Below are 24,020 nucleotides of genomic sequence, written 5' to 3'. Positions count from 1 at the left end.
CTAGTGTTGTGTTATGCTTTGCTTGGTTTATAGTTGTTTGTCTCTTGCTTTGCCTAATTTATGTTGCTTGAGAAGATATTATTTTCAACTTTAACGATTGCTTGCAAGGCTTGCTAAGAATCCTCAATTAATGTCAAGTGCTTAGCTTTAGTAATTATTCTTTGCAAGTTAGATGTGATTTTAGATCTATTTGCATGTTGGTTATCGACTTTAAGCTATGGCCACAGTTTGGCTATAGAATTAAGACTATGATTGTTTTTGTTGTATGATTAAGCTTTTTTGACATGTTCGTTGCCATTCAGCTAGTAAATGTTGATGGATGTAGATTAGCTGAGATAATTCTTGAGCTCAAACCGGTTGAGATTTTCACTTGGCTGTATCATTAGTGTCAAAAAAATTGATGAGATTCCAAGCTCGTACACATGTTAGTTTTTGGAGTTTGCTTCCTTGTAGCTGGAAATGCTTGGCTACATAGCTCTTGCATTTTGGTTGCCTCCGTTAGTCTATGTCAATGGAGGGAGATTATCCGAGGTAATACATGGTACTTTTGACCTTGGCTTGAGGTACAACCGGCTGAATTTTTTTAGTTTTGAAAAATCTTTGAAAAGCGGTTCGTTGGTCTTATACATAGTTTTTTTATAAATAATCTTTGAAAAGCGGTTCGTTGGTCTTATACATATTTTTTTTATAAATAAACTCGATCCTTCTAGTTACTCCCAAGTGTTGTAGGACTCATATTTCAATCTCCTATTGTCATAGTGCTCTCAAAGCCCGTACTCTCCTTCACTTGGTCAAGGCGGCTTTCCCATGATCCATCTCCCCTTTTGGAGGCTCCCCATTTGGCTTCATGCCATTTCATCCACCTATAAGATTGGCAACTCAACACATCGCAAAACGGAGTGATATTCCGCCTCTTTCATAAGCCGATGCGCCAAAACAACAATGGAGGGATATACCATCAAAGGTGTAAATGGGGACGAAGCCAGGCTGTATGAATTGCTAGCCAAGCGAAGGATTGAAATTGTCACGAGCAAAGTGGGAACAATGAAAAACACTACAAGTCGTGGAGGGAAAGGAAGAAAGAAGAACCACGCAATCATGCTTAGTTTAGATGAAGGTAGCAAAAACAAGAAGGGGAGAGAGAATCGAAAGAATGCATGGGTAATTCAATTTATTCATATTTGCAGCACTGTGCACGATAACTTTGCGACCTCCCAAACAAAGAGTAGATCTTTAGTCAAAGGTTGTGACACAACTTGCATCGCTTTTTCTAGAATGTGACAAAATGGCCAATCTTGCAGAAAAATGGGGACGCATGTACGACACGTATAAGAGAGACAAAGCTCACAATTCTATACTGGGCAATGATCGTAGGATAACCTGCAATTGGTACAATATAGTGGATGAGTACATGCATAACAAGAAAATGTAGCTATTGAGTCTCATGCTTCGGTGCTTGGCGACTCCAATGACACTGACATGCAAGAATCGGTCTCACAGGCACAAACAACCAAAGATGGAGGAGAAGGTGCATCATCGACTGCAAAGGAAAGAGTGCTAGGTCTTGCTTGAGACCAATGCTATCGAAAGAATAGAAAAATTGAGGACTTCCTTCTTGTTATGGAAAAAACTGCTAAGATCATCGAGGCTTAGCAAAAGAAATTAGAAGCAGCTTGTACGACCGAGCAAGCTGAAAATCTTAAACTTATGGGATCTCTCAATAGTGCATTTGCTGGATTCTTGGGTGTACTAAAAACTTTCAAAAAAGAATGATGTAATGATCTCTTTGTAGCGCACACTTTGCGCAGTGACATATTCTGATATCTGCAAATGCAATCTTTTTGTTTGTTCTTGTATGTCTTGCTCTTTCCTTCAATATTTTCTCTTTGGAGCAAATAGCTTCTATGTATTGGAGAGTCGTAGCTTATCTGTATTGGAGAGATGAAGCTTGATTTTTATGTTATTAATGCAATTTTATTACTTCTAGTCCCATGTTAAGCAACAATGGTTGTCTTGTAGGTCGTGAAATACAAAGCATTATGTCGAATGTACAAATTTGTTTTTCTGCAAGATTTAAGTCTCTAACTAAATATGGTTTGTTGGTGTTTTGCAGGATCCAGTCTTCAAATAAGTATGGTTTGTTGGTGTTTTGATGTATTAAAGAATTATCATAGGAATCCATTTTCATGTATGGTTTGTTGGTGTTTTGATGTATTAAAGAATTATCGTAGGAATCCATTTTCATGTCTATTTGATACATACTGGTAGACTTCAAAATAAATTCATTTCTTTCAAGATGCCAAGGAATCTTGGAGGTGAAGAGGTAAAGGATCGCCATAATAAACAACTTCTCGTAAAAACTCGTAACGCACAAATTCAAGTTGATGCATAATGACAGTAAACACAAACGACAATTGCAAGCAATAAAGGGACATGAGAGAAAAGAAGAGCAATCAGATTAAATTCATGAACGAAAACATTGTTGAGTCTTATCACAAGTGCATTCAATTTATTCAGTTGCACTTTTAAAGATGAAACCTCCTTGCGTAATGACAATATTTGCTCCTCTAGCTGAGCTACCTAGATATCCGCGCTACATTTATTTGAACTCTTGAACTACATTTTTTATGACTCTACAGACTCTTTTATGAAGGACTTAAGGGTGCTATTATCATGGCCATGGACCTCATTCCAAATCTGCAGCACGATTTCCTATAATCTTTCCACAAGGCCTTCCTCCACTCCCTCCGATGTGTCCTACATGTCAATGGCCTCCACAACATTCAAATGACCCCCCTTCTCCATTACGATCTACATAAACAATAAAGAACCCAACAAGTTAGACTCCAATGCCAAAAAAACGAGGTTCAAGAAAAAGAAATAGCCATGAATTGAAAACCTTCAAGATGCAACAAGCATTGCCTCTGTACGATGCACGAGAGGCATGAAATCATTGCCTATCTGTGGGCCCTCGTCGTCATCATCACTGTCATCAATTATGATGACATTGGCTTTTGGATCGCCGACATTGGTCACTTTAAACACGGTCGTATCTGTAATCTCCTTGCTATTCAAAGACAGTGATAAGTACCTAAAGCAATGAACGCATGGGAAACAAAGCAAAATAATATGATGCTAACCTTTCTATAGCATCCTATCGGGACCTAAACCAACCAATTCCTGGTTGTGCATTGGTGTACAAGTCCATTGGCCACAAAAATGCTCACTATGTCCTAGTAAGTCACAGTTGAAGGAAAAGCCATGCAACGCTACATCGCTCTGATCTTCTTCAGGTACATTCCTCGGCCTTGGCAAGGAATGATCCACGACAATGAAGGGTAGTATTTTCCGGTCCACACCATGATGTGCAAGGTGAACAAGAAATCGTTCCCTAGAGGATCCCGCATTTTGAGCTTCCAATACATTGCGGTGCGGTTGAAAATATTGTTCGGTGTTAGACATACCCTGTTCTTGAGGTCATCCACACCATAAAGGGTGTACAACTCTACACCCTTGTTAATGTCGTCAACAGTGACATTGTGAGTCAGCTTCTGAAAGTGCGCCTCCCCTTCGTCCTTCATACAGTAGCCTACCATCCCTTAGAAGGTATGTATATTTTTCTCCTTTAGAGCTCTGCATAGGATGTTCGCACCTGGCGGCCCTTCCTTGTCCCAACCCAAGTATGACTTCAACTTCTTGTTGATGGCAATAAGAGACGACGACAACATATGAATCACCATCTGAAAATGCAGATGGAACACACTGCCTCCTCTTTCCACGACGCACATCCCCGCTAATGTTTCCTTCTGCAGGAATTCGTCCACGCGTGGAAGGAGACGTGTATCATGTCCTCCCCTCGCACAAAGATTGTGACACTCACCTCCATTAGATTTTTTGTCTTCTTCGACTCCTTTGCGGACCTCTCCTCTGCGGTCATTCGAGGACGCCCCCTCGTCTTAACGGAGACGCCTTCTTCGCTCGCGCTATTGACCGCGCCTCTCGCACTATTCTTCGACGAGGCCATTGCCTATGCGTGCTCTCTCTAAGTAAAGCAAAAAATGGACACATTTATTAAAAAAAAATTAGTGCCACACAGAAAGCTTTAAGCAAGAAATGTGTCACTCCGTCTGATGTGGCAAGCTTAGGTGCTCTTCTCCAGAGACTCATAAAGAAAACATAAAACACAAAATATAGCAATTGTGAGCAAGAACAAATTAAGTGCCGTGTTCAAGGAATAAGCCTGACATTCAGATGACGAGAAATATACAAAAATGTGCTGAATGATTGCGATTTACCCGGAAGAACTTGCAGGCAGCTTTGCATTGGAGCTAATGAATGGACTTGCTAATTGGGCGACTCGTTTTAATCCTTCCCCGCAATTTTGAGCGAGGTGGAAATGATGTACAATCTCAAGAAATTTTGAGTACTTCCTTCTCTCTACTGTCAGTTTTCTATAACTCACCTGCTCTCTCTCTCTCTCTCTCTCTCTCTCTCTCTTTGACTAGAGGCACAATCACTCCATTCAGTTGGAAAACCATCGCCAGGGATGCAGACACTCGACTGCAGGTGTGGAGGCAGTCCGAATATGCAGGCATGCTGCGAGAGAGGAAAAAGGGGGACGGATGGGACAGGGGGGCAGCGCAAGAGAAAGGGAAAATCCATTCACTCTTTGTGTGTACATGAGACACACACACACACACACACACACACAGAGAGAGAGAGAGAGAGAGAGAGAACGCACCTTCAAGCGATGCCCATTGCCTTCCTGGAACTCGCCCTGCAACCACTACGAGCCTCGTTATGTAGTGCACTCAAGTTCCATGAAGTGGAGTTTCCAGTCGTTGCTACCAAATCCCATGCAGCGCTACCAAATCCAGATTTTGTTTTGCTGGACTCCGCCCTGGCATCTGCCCAGATTCTTGCTATCAACGATTTAAAAAAAATCGTTGGCACATATTGGTAGGATTGAAAATAAATTCATTTGTTCAAAGATTGCTTGGAATCTTGGAGGTGAAGAGGTAAAGATTGACCATAGTGAAAAACATGCCAATGACAATGATAGTAAACAAAGCCGACAATTGCAAGAAATGAAGACACACAGAGCGCAAATAAAGACCAAACAAATTGAACTCTACAACAATGACGTCCGATTACAATATTGAGTCTGGTCAAAAGTGCATTCGCAAATAATGACAACAAACATAGGCGAGAATTGCAAGTAACAAAGAAACACAGTCCGTAAGCAATTACCAATCAAATTAAACTCAAGAACGAAGACGTCCAATTACATTACTGAGTGTTATCACAAGTGCATTCAATTTATTTAGCTGCACTTTTAAAGATGACACCTCCTTTTGTAACAACAAAATCTGTTTCTCTAGCTGAGCTGCCTGGACATCCACTATATTTATTTGATAGTCTTGAACTACATGTTTTATTGACTCTGCAGACTCTTTTATGAAGGACTTCAAGGTGCCATTGTCATGGCCGTGGACCTCACTCCAGATCTGTAGCAAGATTTTATGTAATCTATCGACTAGACCATCCTCCGCTCCCTTCAATGTGTCTTGTGTCACAATGTCCTCCACAACATTCGAATGACCCCCCTCCTCCATTACGATCTGCATAAACAGGAAACAACCCAACAAGTTAGGCAGCATGCCACAAACCTGATGTTCAAGAGAAAGTAGGAGTCGTGAATTCAAAACCTTCAACATGCAACAATCATTGCCTTTGCACGATGCATGAGAGGAATAAATTCATCGCCTATCTGTGCGCCCTCGTCCTCATCGTCACTATCATCAATGAGATGACGATGTTGCCGTTTGCAGCGTCGATGTTCGTCGCTTGAAACACGGTCATGTATGTAATCTCCTTGCTATTCATAGACAATCACAAGTGCCTAAAGCAATGAACGCATGGAAAACACAACAAAATAATTCGATGATAACCTCTCTATAGCATCCCATAGGGACCTAAACCAATTGATTTTGGGTTGTGCATTGATGTACAAGTCATCGGCCACAAAAATACACACTACATCTTGATAAGTCATTGTATAAGGAAAATCCATGCAGTACCACATCGTTTTGATTTTCTTTAGGTACATTCTTCGGCCTTGGTAAGGAATGATCCACAACAATGAAGTGTGGTATTTTCCGCTCCGCACCCTGACGTGCAAGGTGGAGAGAAAATCATTCCCCAAAGGGTGCCGCATTTTAAACTTCCAAAACATTGCGGCACGATAAAAAATTGTTCGGTGTCAGACATACCCTGTTCTTAAGGTCGTCTACGCCGTATAGGGTGTATAACTCTACACCCCTGTTGATGTCATTAGCAATTACATTGTGAGTCAGCTCCTGGAAGTGCACCTTCATCCTTCATGCAATACCCTACCATCCCTGGAAGGTATGCATATTCTTCTGCTTAAGAGCTCTGGACATGATGTTCCCACCTGGCCGGCCTTACTGGTCCCAACCCAAGTACAACTTCAACTTCTTGTTGATAGCAATAAGCGACAAAGACAGCATGCGAACCACCATCTGAAAATGCAGATGGAACAGACTGCCTCCTCTTTCCACGGCACACATCCCTGCCAATGTTTTCTTTTGCAGAAAATCATGCACGCGTGCAAGGAGCTGTGTGTCTATGTCCTCCCCTCGCACATAAATAGTAACACTCGCCTCCATTACCATTTCGGCTTCTTTGACTCCTTTGCACACCTGTCCTCTGCGGTGATTCGTGGTTGGCCCCTCTTCTTGGCAGTGGGGGTTTGTTCGCTCGCGCTATTGGCCGTGCCTCTCGTGTTGCACTTCAAGGAGGCCATTCACAACAAACAAATGGAAAATCGATTGGCTACGTGTGGTGTCTCTAAGGAAACCACAAAATGGACACATTTAAAGAAAAAAATTATTGCCAATTCCCTATACAACACCTTTGTACAACAAATCGGAGCACATGCTTGCTTTCCTTTCTCTGCTCATGCACACAGTCGATTGCAGGTATGAAAAACAGAATTTATTGAACAAAAACAAAAGCAGGCTTATTGCAACATACTGCAAATACAATTGAAGGAACTGGAAGCTGTACCATCCTTAGCTTCGACACCCTGCTCCCCAAAACCATCTGCAGGAACGTTGTAACAAGAGGGAATGAGCAAAAGCAGGAGCCGACACCAAAGAACGGGACGATTTTGAAACACACATTTTGGCTCGACCGTTAAAAGTACTCTTTCTCCTTTTTTCATGGTGGTGACTGCCTTTGAAATGGCCGGGCAGAAGCACCCTGCATTTAACCAGTTTCAAATGTTACCAATCGGCCACTTGACATTGAACGGCCAGCAATGCCATCCAGTATTAACATACCATCCTTCACATAAAACTCTGAGCCATCCTCGGGGGCCCGAAAAACAACTGCTTTATTCTGAAGCTCTACTGTAAACTTCACTGCACAAACACTTCAGTCAGCAAAGAGAGAAAGACTCGTATGAAGCACTAAAAATATGTCGTTACAAAGACATCTTTGTTACCTGTAACTTCATCTTGCTCTTTAGGTTGCTCCCACTTTTCTCCTTCAGACAAAATTTTCTTGAATATTCCACCATCCTTGCAAATGTCCTTTATGCTGGACCACGATAATAGCTCAACATCAAACACAAGGGTAGCATTTGGAGGGATTGTAGGGGGAGAACCAGACTCTCCATAAGCAAGCTCAGGCGGGATAGTAAAAAGTGCTTGTTCTCCTTTCTTCATGGTAGCAATGCCTTCATCCCATCCCTTTATAACTTGGCCTACATCACCAAATATGAGAAAATGTTTAAGCATTCTAGTGGTATTTTTCAAGATATTGAAGGATCTTCTACCCTACTAGCTGAAACAGACACATACCTTGACCAATCTTGAAGGTGAAAGGATCACCTCGATCCCTACTAGAATCAAACTTTGTGCCATCAAGAAGAGTACCCGTATAATGCACTGCCAATCACAGTACAAGGGTGAGAGTTGGTAATACGTGTGCATGAGGGCCTACAGTCAACAAAAATTTATCAGCTATGTGATTCAAGCTGGCATGTTAATATTAGTAAACCAAAGAACATGCAGTTCACGAAAAGCATTGGCAAAGAGAGGAGGAGCATGCAATGTATCGAATGCATATAAAGACATGGAATAGACACTGCTGCGGAAAGACAGCAACACCCAAGAAAATATCAAAAGAAAAGAACAGAATAATGCTCGTTCATGGATCCAACTTTTGGAGGGAATCAAGTACTCTAATTGCAATGAAGTAAGCAGAGAATATCAGACATAGCATGTCTGCTCCGACATCTTGTCCTAAAAGGTCCTCAGTCTGGTTAGGGTTCTATTTAGAAATGCTTGGTAAGGGGAATCTGAACCTCAGGCCTTGGGCTTAGAACTCCTCCACAAAAAAATTGTGCAAGATTGGTCACTTCTTACTATATTTTCAAGTAACATAGGCACCTCAAAATACCCAAAAATAAAAAAAGAAAAGAATATAAGCCCAGACCAAGCACGTTTCTAGCTGGCGCGGAAGGGGCAAAGGTAATCCGGCAGGTGTTTGAAGGATTTTCTCTGGATTCACTGTTGACCGTGTAACCAGCTTGGCACTGACAAGGAAACAATCTCACAGCAACACAACACACCAACAAAACTAAAAACTTTTAATACTTGAACTTGAAAACACAAAACAATCGTGACACCAAGTGGTGGAGTTCCACTGCCAGATGCTCTGGCCCCAAAGTCTAGCACCCCCTTTCGATACTTTTTTGTGTAATTCAATCATAGAGTACAACTGCCAGGGAGTCACTCTGCAACCTGCTACCAAGCTGATCTGCCAGAAGTGACCCCCTAGGTTTCCTTGTAAAGGCCCCTTGCATAAAAGCAACGAATACAAAAAGTTGGTGCTGCACTGGCACCCCAAAAACTCAATGCTGAAAAGCTGCCTGGAATTTCTGCCCCCGTTTTGTGAGCTGCCACATCATCATCTGCAATAATATTCTCTCCTCTATCTTCTGCCAACGGATCACCTTGTGAGATACCCCACCCCCTTTTGAAAAATAGTAACCGTCCTTGATTACGACTGCAAAACAAACAGTGGACAATACAATAGCTCAGTAGACACTAACTCTATGCTTACATGCAATTGAAGACTCAAACCATGCACTGGCACAAAGACACAAGCCACTGGACAAGCATAATCACATTCACATCACTATCCCCAACGAGATCTTAGACATGACCCGTGATCATTTTGACTTATTCAGCCATGACAGCCCAGTCGAAAGGACACATAGTTGATCTTTTCAGAAACTTGGAAGGGCCCATAGTAGATCATACTTAGCTTTGGGAAAGCCTCTCCTTACCCTTCTTTTTTCTAAGGCGTGCCTTCTCAAACCTAAAAAGCACCAATCATCTTCCTTCAACAGCAAGTCGCAGCGATGCTTGTATGCTGCTCTTTAATGTCATTCTTGAGACTTTTGCAAAGCCTCCTTAACGTTAGCACAAGCAATCTTTAGATCGCGAACAAAATGGTGTACCTGAAAAAAATCTTGTTCTTGGTACACAAAACAGGTGGGACCTATTTGCCACCCTCGACAATTTTAAATGGTGCCTTCCCCATCGAAGAGTGAACAGTGTTATTATAAGTAAACTCCACCAATGATAAATACATCTCCCATTGAGCCTTAGTTTTAGAGATATAGCACTTTAATAAGTCTAAAACCACTCAGTTGGTTATCTCTGCCTATCCATACGTGGATGAGATGAAGAAGAGAACTTGAGCATAGTGGCCACATATAACACACTACTCTCCTAAACAAGCTGGTAAATCGGGGATCTCTATACGGCACGTTGGACTTACACGTCCCACGCAACCAAAAAATTGTGAGACAAAACAACTTTGCCAAAATGATCGGTCTTCACTATCTTCTTCATTGCTACAAAATGAGCCTGTTTGCTGAATATATCAACAATAGTCCAAATACCATCATGGCGACTCTGAGTCTTAGGAAGATAAAAAAATGAGGCCCATCACTACTCTCTCCCATGGTTGATCTAGAATCGGTAAAGGCTTGAGGAATCCTGTCATGTTGTGCTTGTCACACTTCACTTTCTAACACACCAAGAAAGTACACACAAACTCATCCACATCCTTCTGAGTTGCGGTCAATAAAAGTATCTCTCAACACCCATATTTGTCGCCTCGGCCCTCTATACTATGAGCCCAACAAAAGGAGGATTGTGACACTCCGTCCATACCTTCTACCTCAGAGCACGGGTCAAACAGAACATGGTCTTTCGCATCAAAAACCCTTCTTTGAGAGAACTGTCTCCCCACTCTATACCCTGTTGAAGATTACACCAAAATCCAAGTTTGTAGCGTACTGCTCCCTCATTTCATCAAAGTCTCATGATGCACTGAAGTGACAGCGCATATCCATGGCTTGTGAGACAACCGCATCTGCTACTAAATTCTTCTTTTTCTTCAGAGATACTTTTTGGAACTGAAATTGCGACAAACTATTCGCCCATCTGATATGCTTCTCTGAAAGCTTATTCTGAGACAAGAAGTATCTCAAACTCTGATGATCTGTGTAAATTGCAAAGTCTGCAGGTGTTGCCTCCACTGAGTCAAAGCATATATAACTGATAAGAACTCCTTGAATGGCTTGCTGGGATCCACAGTATGCAAAATTAGTGCAGTTGTCACCAAGTGCTTCAGTGTCCTTCAAGCTCTCATGGAGACGCTCATTCCAGGAAATAGGAGGGTTACCTTTACGATGAGGTCCCAAACTCGTCAGTCCTTTCATCCCTCCTTTCAAGAGTTACATAAATGGAGTAACAACTTTATTTTTTCTGCAAGAAAAAAGATCCTTCCATTAGTTAATAAAAACTGCCCCCACGGGCTACAAACCACCTTTGCGAGAAAGGGCTACATCAGAAAACATGGGGAGACTCTCCCAGTAAGAAAAAAGTATGTACAATAAGGGTTAAATCACGAGATGGGAGGAGGAAAGAGCCACACAAGTGGCCGGATCTAGGCACACCCTGAACCATGGTGAAGAAAAGCCTTGGGCGCCAAAGTCGCAAGAAGAACTCTCGACGCTCTCGCATGCGGTTGAAGCTGCCTCGAAGTCTCTCAAACTGACCCCGGAGTGTGTGAATCAACTCCAGCCAAATGTCACGAACAGTCTCTGCCAGTGGGACAGGGCGAGCCTCGAAGATGCGAAAGCAGCGGGCCCGCTAGATGAACTAGTGTCAGGCCGCACACGAGCTCCCAACACCACTCTCTAGCACTTCACCACTCCTGGGGGATGAGCTCTGTGGCAAGCTAAAGTGTAGATCGACCCCCCTGGATCACTATCATCCTACTGGTAGAAGCCAACTCAAAATCGAGTGCACGGCCCGTGAGAGTGGACCAGGCTACAGCACCCCAAGTGTACTATCGGGCTGTGGAAAGAGCTGGCATCAGCCGAAGAACCGGAAGCCAAACCTGCCATGCCATGGGGCAGTCCCACAAATAGTGACACTGACTCTCTAAAGGATGGCCACAAGCTGCACGTGCTGCCGAGAATCCATTGTGTACCAACCAACTCCCAACTGTTGTAGCCTTGTGCGCAACTAGCCACTGAAACATAGTAACTCTCCTCGGCTACCTGTTGTCCCATAACTGCTCCCAGAAAACTGACAAGAACTCGACTGTGAGACCCTCCTGCCAATGACGTGCTACAACTGGGTGAGCCTCGTTCCGTGCTATCAGTATGTGTCGCCCCAAGCGAGCTGTGTACTTTAAAAAAGGAGTCCCTCGTGATGGGCTGAAGGGAAAGGATCCCTCTAGAACCACTCCCCCGCGTCTCTCTGCACTCGTACAAGAGGGCAGCTCTGTCAAGCCCAAAGCCGCCAATGTCTTGACTCAAGATCTGCTGGCTCAGGATCGACGACACAAGTCTTCCCACAGATGCCAACAACTCGGATCCTCTGAAAACAACACTCCGCAACCTGTGGTGCCTCTACTGAGATTGTGAAGACGACCCTCTCCCTAAATCTCGAAAAACATGTGGGGTACCTACTAGGAGCAAGCCCTAAGTGCAGTGAGGACCTCCAAACACGTAAAGGCTCCCATCCATCTGGGAGCTACTGTCTCAAGAGGGGGTATGCCACTCAGCTGGTATAGCCTCTGTACTATCCTAACACATGCTTTGCACCCCCCTCATGCCTCCTAACGGGATGCTCTTAATCTCCTCGGGAAGGCTTGAAAATTGTAGCCAGACACCGAGAGTGCGGGCTGGACCCTTTGCCATGGGACCCCAAGAAACATGAGGCCTGCTACCAACCAAGTGGCCTCTCTGTGTGCTAACCATGGGGTTCAAACAAGAGGCTGCCTTAAGCGCTCCTCCATGCAAGTGCGTTAGTGTTGCTCCAAGCCACTCCGCAACTGCTCCCACGAACTAAGCATGCTCGCAGCAAAGCGGTCCTCCTAGCTCCTACTGAGACCAAGTCGGCGCATCTCTGTTAAAATCCACCTGATGGACGGGCTCCAAGGGCTCCCCATATGAGTTACTTGAGCACAAATCCGATGTAGCAATAGCTCCTTCCAGGGCTGGAAGAAGTCATCTAGGCTCTGACCACATGCTTCCCAAGGAGGGCTCTGCTTTGTCGTGCTGGGTCGATAATCCCCAACCCACCCTGAGAACATGATAAGGTGATGACTTGCCAAGACACTTTGGTTCGGGTTGACTAGGTGTCGCACCCTGACCACGAAAAATTCTTGATCAATCTCTCCAACTTGCTGATGCAAGAGCTCGAAAAGATCCAACAAGACGTAATGTACCACATAGTAGCCAAAGGCACCTGGTTGGCCACTGCAACTTTGCAAGCCAATGAGAGCCGTGACGAACTTCAATGAAGCAGTTTCCTCCAAATGGAGAGGAGGAGGGGAGTAGTCTCCTGCTCTGGAGACAAATCCAAAACAACATGACAACCCAGATAACGTACAGAAGTCCCTGGGGAGATCCATATGAAGCCCTCTCCCGACGACCAATCAGGCATAGAAGCAATGCGAACCCAGAAAGCCACAGTCTTCCTCTAGTTATCAGTGCTCCTGATGCACAACAAAACACCTCAAGAGCCTGCTCACACCTCTACACATTGGCCTCATGGCCCTCCAAGTACATGCTTGAGCCATCAGCAAACTCAGCGTCAAGCAGCTCGTCTCGGGCTCCCCTAAAAGGGAGTTCTAAATCACGGAAACCAACCTCCTCTGAAGTCAAAAATGTGCTCTTCGCCTCAACATAGAAGAGAAAGAGGAAGGGGGCAAGAGGGCAACCTTGTCTAACCGGACGCGTGAGCATGAAGCGTTCCCCTCTTCCCCCTGCCAAGAGCATCTGATTGTGCGCACATCTGTAGAGAGCTGACACTCCTCTGATCCAAGCATCTAAAAATCCTATCTTGCGCAGAGTGCCCTCCATGAAGTCCCAGTCAACTCTGTTGTAAGCCTTGTCAAAATTGAGGAGTATCACAAGATCCTCTCCTCAAAGATGTGCGAGGGCAGACGCCTCCCAAAAGGTAAAGATGTTGTAAGGATACTGCGCTCCTTGAAAAAACCTATCTGAGTCTCATGTAAAATGCTCTCAAGTAGCGGTTGAATACTCGAACTCAGAGCCTTTGCTAAGATTTTGTAGGCTGAGTTGAGAATGGTGATGGGCCGCCACTGCCGAATCTCATCCAAGGAACCTCCCTCCTTGGGAATAAGGTATATCAAACCCTCACTCACGCTGTCAAGCATCTAACCAGTGTGCAAAATGTGTTGGTAAGTGCTACATAGATCCGAACCAAGCAGCTCCCAATACTCCAAGAAAAAGCTAGGAGTCAAACCATCCTCCCTTGGGCAGCTACCTCGGGGAGTGCTCTGAGGGCCTCATGGAGCTCCTCTAGTTGGAGAGGCATCTCTAGTCTCTCACGCATCTCCTCAATAACTAGGCAAGGCGTCTGTGCCCAAACCTACTCTCTGCATACACCCTGGCGCTCTGATTGTGGCTCAGCTGAAAGCAACTCACGGTAAAAGAGTTTTCAGCTCATAGAGAGTAGACACAGTTGATAAAGATTTAGCACATAATAGATCGTAGAGATCATGAGACGCAATGAGAGAGAATGAAAGATGGAGAGAGATGCGGAATAGATGGAGAGGCAGAGTTCCTCCCCTACAAAGCACTAGCCCCTGAATAGAAACCCCTTTCAGTATTTGTTTATTCAACTAATGATAAAACAGTTACAAGACTCCTCTAGGGAGGTGGCGCCCTGCCCATGAGAGTGCCAACTGAGACAGAGTGTGTGTAAAAGACCTATACAACTGGCTATTCAGCTCTTTTAAGTATGTGTGTATGTGTGTGTGTGTTTTTTTTGTGTGTGTGTGTGTGTGTGTGTGTGTGTGTGTGTGTGTGTGTGTGTGTGTGATGAAAAATGTGCCATTTGTCAACATCTTCCCTCTCTAGCTGAGCCTGCAGTGGGCTGTTTTGGACAAGTGGCCGGTTGCTCTGCTGCTAGTATCTATGTCTGCGGTCGCCCTTGGCTGAAAATGGAAGTTTTTGAATCGCCTGGTGCATGAGACCACTTGCCATGCCCTGTCTGTCCCCCAACACAGGCACGGCAAAGAAGCCCTAGGTTGTTTTCAGCGGATGTGAAATGGAGGCCCCTCTTCAGACGCGATCACATATGGTTGAGTCTTCAAGGCTTGTGACATTACACAAAAAGTTGATGTTAATAAACAAACGCATGACACCTTGTGGCATTACACAAAAGCTGATATTAGTAAACAGATGCACCATGAGATCTCATCAAGTTATGGATTTTGTCTTGCATTCGGCTTCTCAGTTAAAAACATACTACGCAGCAAGGAGATTTGGCAATGAGCATGGCAGTACTTCACACTGCTTAAATCCTAGCTGCCACCAAGCTGTCATTGGTTTCGAATAATTGAAAGGGAGGCAATTAATTCTATAGTGTAGAACTTTATTTCAAACTCTCCACTCAGAATCGGCTATTTAAACCTTGACTCTGCAGAGCTTTCTACCCTACTTACCGACAACATCAAGCTGCAGTCTAAATTTTGACGCCCACAGTTTATGTAAAAAGACAACGAACGCTGAACCCATATTCGTTACCATGAAAGAGGGAAAAGGGTACCTTTAACCTCATCCCCTTTCTCCGGAGTGGTCCAGTCTTTTCCTTTTCGAATGAGCTTCTTTTTTAGGCCTGCGGAGCCAATTGGCTGCTCCTTTCCAACTTCAGGCTCATCCATCACCTCATCGTCCACCTCAACAGCATCAGGAATGTCGAGCTCTCCCGCCATTAAAGCACAGAAGCGTCACCGGCAGAGGGTTTATGAGAACTCTCTCGAGCGTGCGAGACCTGTATTTTATTTAAATGCAAACAGACTTTCTTCTTGATGCTCGAGAGGTAACGTTTCTTAGGCTGGTGACAGACCGAGGCACCTTTTAAAAAAATTGTCCACCCAATAATATTTGGGCCCTGGTGCTACTGTACACACACAAGTTCGCAACTTTGGGCGCTGATACCATATTTATGCCCAATACCATCAGCAACCAATTTCACATCAGCAAAATCAATTATCAGCTCCGCGAGCATGACAAGAGTGCAGCTGATTTTTGCATTAACCCATACATACTTTTAAAAGCTTCATACATCAAAACACCAGACAACCATTCTTATGGGAATAGTTTAACCGGCAAAACATGAGTACAACTGATTTCCGTAGCAAATAAAATCTTCGTAGAGTAAACCATGCTTATGTCAAGATATAACCCTGCAAAACATGAATACAACTCATTTCTACAGCAAATCGTACTTATTTGAAGAAATAACCTTGCAACACATGAGTATGTGCCAACGATATTTTAAATCGTTGGGAAAGTTGGAATCTAGGAAGATGCGTGGCCGAGTCCAGCACAAAGAAAACGTGTGGCGGAGTTCAACAGATCAGTACATGGGATTTTGTTGCACTGCATGGCCGTGCATGGAGCTTGGAGTACGTTACTTAAATGAAGTTCGCACTGCCTGTCGGGGGAGTTTCTAGCAAGGCAGTTGGCAGCGCTGGAAGGTTCTCTCTCTCTCTCTCTCTCTCTCTCTCTCTCTCATTTGGATGGGATCAGTCATGTATTTGTACATATTCTCAGTTTTAGCTTAGTTTTAGCTTTGTAGACTCAAACATCACTATGATGTTGAGTAGATCTTTTTTCTGTTTCAGTAGACGAGAGATGTATTACCAGATGTATAGTTTCTTGTCTCATGGGCCATTTTGGCTCTTTCGAGACGTTAATATATCTTTCTTTCTTTCTTTCTCGCTCGTTCGCTCGCTCTCTCACACAGGGAGCGATGGTGTGTGACATACATTTCATGTATCAGTATGTCTATAAACTATAAACACAATGATGCACAGCAACGAGAGTGTAATTGAAGAAGCTGCCCGTGGTGACTCATAGCATCAAGACTTATCATTCTGCTGTTCCTGGAGGTGCGGTGTTAATGATTGAGATGGAGCTTGTGTCTTGGAAGTCAGTTGAGACTGTTACAGATGATAAGAAAGTTGTTAAAAAGGTGCTTAAGGCAGGCGAAGGATACCAAAAGCCAAATGACGGGGCACGTGCTCAAAGTAAGCTGTTTTTATTTTCCTTCTACTCTGCATTGTCTTTGCTTGATGTCTTTGCTTGAGCGACCCCTTGGTTTTGACATTGTTGCTCGCTGCAGTCAAATACACAGGCAAACTTTTGGATGGAACAGTTGTTGAGAAGGAAGGCTTTGAGGATGGTGGCCTTTTCGAGTTTGTAATAGATGAAGGTTGTTTCATATTGAGGAACGTGTGTTATTGGTAGTGCCTTTTATGCTGCTGCTTCTCATATCTTGTATGCATTTCAGAACAAGTGATCCTGGGACTGGATAGGGCCGTGGCTTCGATGAACTAGGGAGAAGTAGCACTCATTACTATTCCCCCTGACTATGGTTTTGGAGATGCAGAGGTTAAACGCAATTTTGTGGTTGTTCCGCCAAATTCGACTTTGACGTATGAAGTGGAGCTGGTTAATTTTGAGAAGGTTCTAACTGGCTCTATCTAAAGCACAGATACGTGGATGTGGTTTTTGTGGTACTGTCTTAAAAGGAATTTTTTTCTGTTTCATCAAGCAGGAGAAGGAAACTTGGGACATGGACACAGCTGAAAAGATAGAGGCTGCTGGGAAGAAGAAAGAAGATGGCAATACGTTATATAAAGATGGAAAGTTATACAGGCGAGCTGGCAAGAAATATGAAAAGGTTATTGCCTTGTGGGTTTCGTTTATTTCTTGCAATAATGCCTGGCAGTGCCATTGATTGCGCTGCTGGGTTTTTGTACTCAACTGAATTCAGTTTTATTCCAACAAACTCTCAGGCGGTGAAGTTTATTGAGTATGATAGCTCCTTCTCTGAAGAGCAAAAGAAGGAAGCCAAAGTGTTGAAAGTTTTGTGCTACTTAAACGATGCAGCATGCAAATTAACGCTCAAGGAATTTAAGGAGGCAGCTAAACTGTGTACCAAGGTAGGACTTCAGTTTCCAGGTTAAGTATGATGTCGTGGTATTTAGTCAATACTATACATGATGGAGTTGATGGTTATATTGTCTTGTGGGTGACTACCATAGGTCTATACCTTGCACTTTCCTTTGCACTTTCCTTCAAGGATGAATCTGGGCTTATCCTGGATTCATCTGAGTGTATATATATATATATATATATACATACATACATATATATATAGATATATATATATATATATATATATATATATAAAAAAGTATGAGGACACTCACTTCTAATGCTGATGACTTATTCATCGTCTATGCAAACAGGCTTTAGAGTTGGAATCCAGGAATGTCAAAGCTCTGTATCATAGAGCGCAGGCTTACATCGCAACCGCTGATTTAGATGTTGCAGAGATGGACATTAAGAAGGCATTGGAGATCGATCCTTCCAACAGGCACGCACTTTTATGCTTTTTTTAATATGTTGTGAGTGATTCCGTGAGCATTTGAAGGTAACGGAGTTTCTGATAACTGGCAATCGTGAATTTCATTTCAGAGAGGTCAAGCTAGAGTATAAAACCCTCAAGCAAAGGCAGATTGAGTACAACAAGAAAGATGCAAAGCTGTATGGAAATATGTTTGCGCGGTTAAGTAAGCTCGACTCGGTAGTAACGAAGGTGACTTACATTTTGTTGCATTTTCTGTGCTGAAGGGGTTCTTGTTTGCTGAAGTCTTGTTCATCTTGCAGAAAGCTGAACCTGAGGATGTTGGCAAGGCTACTGGGACAGCATCAAGCTAGTCCCGATCAGAGCAAAGAAATAAATTGTTTTGCTTGTGTTCTTTCGAGGAGATGAGAGGAACGGGGAACTGAGGCAGCATGAAGCAGAGTTAAGAGGTTTAAAGGCACATATTCTGGTAGGTATGGCGGCAAGGGGTCAACGGGTCTATTAAAAGAGGTATAACATCCTATTGACAAGAATCCTTGTTGATCAATGCACCACTTTTGTATGCAATAACATGGGGCTATTCCATTTCCTAGGCAATCATCAACATGAGGAATGGGATACCTATTCTTGATAGTCACGGTGTGTAAAGCAGGATAGTCTATGCACATCCTACAGGTATTGCTCGTTTCAATTAACATGGGAACAAGAAGGTCGTATCAAGCCCTTGTCAAGTAGTTGACTGACTTGTCTCTGAATTTTGCCTATAAGGTACTCGCCTTATGAAGAGGTTGACGTCAGGAATGAGGTCAATCGTATGATCCTCGGGTCTAAGAGGAGGTAGATGTGGACGGTAGTGCGAAGCAAAACAACGTTGATATTGTGAAAGATATGGGCGATTGTGATATAGTGGTTGGAAGAGAACACTCTTTAACTTCGTTAACATAAATTAGGTATCCTTCCTATGACTGCGTATTGGACAAGGAGTTCGTATGTGACATTCATTAAAAAAATTCAAGTGGTTTATGTAGGGCAAAATAACAAGAAGATAGGATCTTGTAGTAAATAATAGTAGAGAAATGTTGCTTTGACAATGGAAAAAGTGATCATTTTGATGACTAACTTGATACACTGTGATGGCATTGTCCACACATTCGCTATGTCAGAAGAGCTTAGATGACAACTTGACTTGAGCTTATAATACATACAAGTAGTAGGGGTTGAATATCCACAACATAAGATGCTTTGGCTCATGGCAATCACTTCAATTTTTAGTATTGAACAAGGGTTGGAGGTCAGTATGTATAACATGGATGCATTGATTGAACCTCTAGTGGTGATTGATTCACCGTTCGACGGGGCATCGACTGTTCGGTCGCTTGTTACTACAGAGTATATACATATACTGTAGCATTGAAGAGAATATTCAAAGAAATATTTTTTCTCAAACAATGGGTTGGGCAAACGTGTCATAGTACCATCGATGATCAGCAAGCACTTCTTACTATGCACTTTTGAGCGCAAAAGACATTTATGGTGCATGAGATAGTTAATGCTGATCAGCAAGGCGATACCGGGGTAGTGTTCTAACGAACTTGCATGGGACTTGTTGTTTTTCTTAATCATGGTAATTTGGAAGTGTATCTATGCATGGTCATTCTAAGGTCACCCGTTGGAATGTCCATCAAATGATAATTGTATGAGCTCGTGTTCCTATTGAGGCTGATGAGACGCTATTTGTGCATATGGGGCATTATGTACCTATTTTGGGCATCTTGGATTGCCATTGCTATGACAATGAATTGAAGTGGTTGTTTTCCTATTTAATCTCGTGGTGAAACCTTTTGGGCTGATAAAAGGTATGATGTTTTCTCGCCCTGATGGTGCCTACGGGATGCCCATTTCAGATCTTTGTCCATATATGGCTATTGATATGGATGACCTAAGCTCGTTTTGACCATGGGTCTACTCATGCTTAGGGTATGGCCTCTAAGGTCAATAGCTTGGGTACAGGATGTTATGTAGAGTTTGCCTGAAAGTTTTATGCCTATATCTTTCACAATCTTGACATATTTCTCTCAATCAAAGCTGAGGTTTGCTTGGGTATATATATTGGGTGGTTTCTATTCTCAAGATAATGGTGTCTTGGGGCATCATGATGATTCTAGTAAGGTTTTTATGGATATAAATGAAACAGTAGTTGACAGTAAGGACTCTTGCATAGTAGGGTCTCCTAGCTTACTTAGAGAGGTGTGGTGGATTTGTGACTATGGTATGTACCTTATTGTAGGTCACGATATATTTTTAAACTATGGGTATGTCAGCTACATGCATGGTTGGCTACTATTGGTGCTGAGCGTAGAGGTAGAAGCATCTTTGATGATTGAAAAAGAATTGCTGTTATCATGATCTTACTTTAACACTAGTTTGGTTTTTTGTCCTTCGTAGGTTATTTTCAAAGATTTTAGCCTAGAAAAGACATGAGTAATCCTTGCCAGGAATATTTTTTGTGACATGCTCCATAGGTGTAAATCCTACCTAAAGTATTATAGAGCTACTTTGCAATTTGTAACGTGATAAGACAAAGCTACAATTGAATCCATATGAAAGAATGGGTATATGTCTCTCCATATATTTGCAATAAACTGAGGGCAAAAAAATTTATTCTATTGCATTTACATGAAACTTTGATTTTTGTATGTACATGTTAAAGCACACGTTTTTGTGTCCTTAAAAAGAAAAAAGGCCTTACAAAAATTTCTAGACTCAAAACCCATGACATTTTATTGTCCTTTGTATTCTAAAATTCCAAAAGCTACCTTCTTATTTCAAATAAAAATATACTTGAAGGTTTTCATTGTTGTCCATGTTTTTGAATAAAACACTTACTTGAGCAAGGCTGATTGCACGTGCGAAAAATACCAATGTCTTGCCAAAGAAATAATAATGTTGTTAGCAAGACACTTTAGTGTCTATGTATTAAGGCTTACTTTAAGCTCTAGTATTGATGTCATACATGTTGGAATTAGGGTTGCAGAGAAACACATAGCTTGGAGAAGACGAAGGAAGCTCAAGGCACACAATAGAGTGTGTTACTTAGTGTGCAATGGAAAGATAGATAGCCCTAGAGTGATGGGCGTATATACAATGCTCGAGGAAAAAAACCTCTTAAAGAGGGAAAAAAAGCCCCGATGGTCCTAGTGTGTTCACACACATCACTACCACATGTATATGGTAACAAATCCACTTGGAGTGATGCGGTGAACGAGAGCCGACACATGAGAAAAGGGAATTGCCATGCCTTGAGGACATGATTAGTCCACAAAGAGGAGTAAGCCTAAAGCTTTGCGGAAAGCTTCAAGCTTCTCACGAGACAATGCCTTTGTGAAAAGGTCAGCAAGGTTGTCATGTGTTGGCACATAAGCAAAGCTGATCTCTTCTGCTGAGGGCCTCCCTTGACATAGTGGTAATGCACCTCAATGTGCTTTGTGTGAGCATGAAAGACTGGGTTTCTTGCAACTGTCAATGCGCTCTGATTTTCAGTGTAGATAGTGTTAGTAGTGTCATGTCCAACACCCAAATCATCCATAAGGTATCTAAGACATACACATTCAACCATAGCTGTGAAGACTGGCCTGTACTCAGCCTCACAACTCGAAGTGGCCACAATAGATTGCTTCTTGCTCAACCATGATATACATGAACTGCCAATCATGAAACAAAAACCACTTGTGGACACTCGCGTGTCAAAATAACCAGCCCAATCTGAGTCCGAAAAAGCATGTAAGTTTGGCAGTAATGATCCCCCTTTGGGATAAAACAAGCCAAGATGTAAAGTGCCACTAAGATAGCGAAAAATCCTTTATAGCCTACCAATGCTTAGACCATGGGCTATGCATAAATCTGCTGACTTGTGAGACTACAAACTGAATATCCGGCCTCGTGTTGCATACATAAATGAGGTAGCCATTAGCAGTTTGATAAAGAGTGACATCAGCAGGATCGCCAGCATCATGTAGATTTAACTTCAAACTTGTTTCCATGGGAGTGGCAATAGGTTTGTAATCCTCAAGTTTGAACCTATATAGCAATGTCTTTATGTAACTTTTCTGACACAAGGCAATACCACCATCACACTGCTTAAACTGTATACCCAAGTAATGATGCAACAGCCCCAAATCTTTCATCTTGAAAGTAGCATTTAAATCAGCCTTAGCAATATGTCTCTCATTTGGTCCAGTGATCAGCAAATCATCGACATAAAGAACCACAATGAGAAGTACATCACCCTCACACTTTACATACAATGTGCTTTCTATTGGATTGTTACGAAAGCCTCGTTTGACCAAATGAGTGTTAGCTTTCTCATGCCATACAAAGCCTTCTTACATTTGTACACTTTGTCCTCTTGTCCTTTTATGAAAAAGCCACGAGACTGCGTTACGTAAACTTCCTCAAATATGTCACCATTCAAGAAAGCAGTAACAATGTCTGATTGATGTACATCCCAATCAAAATGAGGTGCCAATGCACATAGAAAACGCACAGTAGTCATACGACAAGTGGGAGTAAAAGTCTCTTCATAAATTATGCCTTTTTGCTATGCATAACCCTTTGCAAAGGTCGAGCCTTATGGCGATCGATCTCACCATCCGGCTTGCGTTTCAACTTGTAACCCACTTCGTACCAATGGCCTTTTTGCCAGGAGGCAAATCACATAAAGTCCATGTGTCATTTTCTATAAGTGCATCATATTTAGATTGCATGACAGCCATCCAATTTTTTGAATTCTGTGCTTCATCAAAAGACAGAGGCTCCTCAACATCATGTAAGCTAGACACAGCCAAAGCATAACAATCTGATGCATAAGATGCATGGCGAGAGCCTGAACGAGTACGACTAGACAAAGGTGTATCCAATTTACTGTCACGCAAAGTGTACACCAACCATTTTGGCATACCTCTAACTTGCTCATTTTCAGCCCTTTCCTCATCAAGTACATCATGTACATCTGCATCAGTAATAGATTGATCTGTAACATTTTCAAAAACCCTCATAGGTTGTACATTTGCCTCATTGGAACTTACGTTCGTATTTCCACCATTGAAAAGAGGCAACAAAGTGTCATAAATGTCCTTTGAGCTTACATTACTGTTTTTAGTACATGACAGCAAGGGCTGAACGAGATCTTCCACAAACACTACATCCCATGAAACCAGAATACGTTTTGTTTGCGGATGATACAACATGTAACCTTTGCTTTCAGCACTATAACCAACAAAAATACATTTTTCTGCACTGTGTTTGTGACACCAAAACATATGCCAAACAGCCAAAAACATGCATGTGCTCAATAGAACGCTTTCTATCATGCCATGCTTCATATGGAGTAATAGACTGCAAAGCTTTCGTAGGACACCTGTTTAGTCCATAAGTGGCACACTTGATGGCCTCAAGCCAAAAAGAATGCGGCAAAGCTTGACTTTTGACCATACATCGTGCCATTTTCGTAAGTGACCTGTTTTTCCTCTCAACAATGCCATTTTGTTGAGGTGTATAAGGCACTGTACATTGGTGTTTTATCCCACGACTAGCCAGAAATGCATTGAATTCATGATACATATATCGGAACGGAGGGTGTCCATAGTACATTTCGAGACATTTTCAGCCATAGCTTGAAATTGTTTAAAGCACATAAAAACTTCAGAATTCGCTTTAAGTGAAAATACCCATGCATGCCTAGAGTAATCATCAATGAAAGTCACGAAGTAAAGGTAATTGCCCAAGGAAGGAGTTTGCATGGGCCCACAAACAACACTATGCACAAGCTGCAACCTGCATGTGGCCCGAACTGAACCATCTTTTGGAAACTTAGAACACTGCATCTTACCCAAAATACAGCCTTCACAAACATGTTTGATAGGTGCTTCAAGATGCGGCAAAGAAGCAACTATATTAGATTTTTGCAAATGCAGCAAACTGACAAAATTCAGA

General features: G+C 42.6%; 3 protein-coding genes across 7 annotated transcripts; 2 read left to right on the top strand and 1 right to left on the bottom strand.

Moving 5' to 3' along the window:
* Nucleotides 1-2,441: 2,441 nt before the first annotated feature.
* Nucleotides 2,442-15,516, bottom strand: LOC147438654 (peptidyl-prolyl cis-trans isomerase FKBP65-like). Of its 5 annotated transcripts, XM_086484679.1 has the most exons (10): nt 15,198-15,516; nt 7,887-7,973; nt 7,529-7,789; nt 7,365-7,445; nt 7,204-7,284; nt 7,090-7,125; nt 5,603-5,621; nt 4,849-4,918; nt 4,742-4,777; nt 2,442-2,811 (listed from the first exon to the last, which is right to left on the bottom strand). In XM_086484679.1, the coding sequence occupies exons 1-10, from the start codon at nt 15,361-15,363 to the stop codon at nt 2,758-2,760; spliced, it is 891 nt and encodes a 296-aa protein (XP_086340805.1). In that variant the 5' UTR covers nt 15,364-15,516; the 3' UTR covers nt 2,442-2,757. The 5 variants fall into 5 exon arrangements, 3 of the variants coding, with proteins under 3 accessions (XP_086340805.1, XP_086340803.1, XP_086340802.1); XR_015184509.1 differs by lacking the exons at nt 2,442-2,811; nt 4,742-4,777; nt 4,849-4,918 and adding an exon at nt 5,709-5,878 and having other exon boundaries at nt 5,240-5,621; nt 7,057-7,125; XR_015184508.1 differs by lacking the exons at nt 2,442-2,811; nt 4,742-4,777; nt 4,849-4,918 and adding an exon at nt 5,709-5,878 and having other exon boundaries at nt 5,240-5,621; nt 7,057-7,284.
* Nucleotides 15,517-15,722: 206 nt separating this feature from the next.
* On the top strand, nt 15,723-17,122 carry LOC147438653 (70 kDa peptidyl-prolyl isomerase-like). The gene is made up of 3 exons (XM_086484680.1): nt 15,723-16,683; nt 16,779-16,868; nt 16,947-17,122. Exons 1-3 carry the CDS (start codon nt 16,557-16,559, stop codon nt 16,991-16,993), a joined length of 264 nt encoding a protein of 87 aa, XP_086340806.1. The 5' UTR covers nt 15,723-16,556; the 3' UTR covers nt 16,994-17,122.
* LOC147438652 (peptidyl-prolyl cis-trans isomerase FKBP62-like) lies at nt 17,095-19,278 on the top strand. Its single transcript, XM_086484681.1, has 8 exons — nt 17,095-17,122; nt 17,214-17,339; nt 17,455-17,601; nt 17,911-18,038; nt 18,140-18,260; nt 18,332-18,539; nt 18,623-18,704; nt 18,798-19,278. Exons 2-6 carry the CDS (start codon nt 17,232-17,234, stop codon nt 18,380-18,382), a joined length of 555 nt encoding a protein of 184 aa, XP_086340807.1. The 5' UTR covers nt 17,095-17,122; nt 17,214-17,231; the 3' UTR covers nt 18,383-18,539; nt 18,623-18,704; nt 18,798-19,278.
* Nucleotides 19,279-24,020: the final 4,742 nt, after the last annotated feature.

This window comes from Adiantum capillus-veneris, chromosome 16 (assembly GCF_014529385.1).
Source record: "Adiantum capillus-veneris isolate H3 chromosome 16, ASM1452938v2, whole genome shotgun sequence".
NCBI lineage: Eukaryota > Viridiplantae > Streptophyta > Polypodiopsida > Polypodiales > Pteridaceae > Adiantum > Adiantum capillus-veneris.
This window is presented reverse-complemented; position numbering and strand designations above follow the sequence as displayed.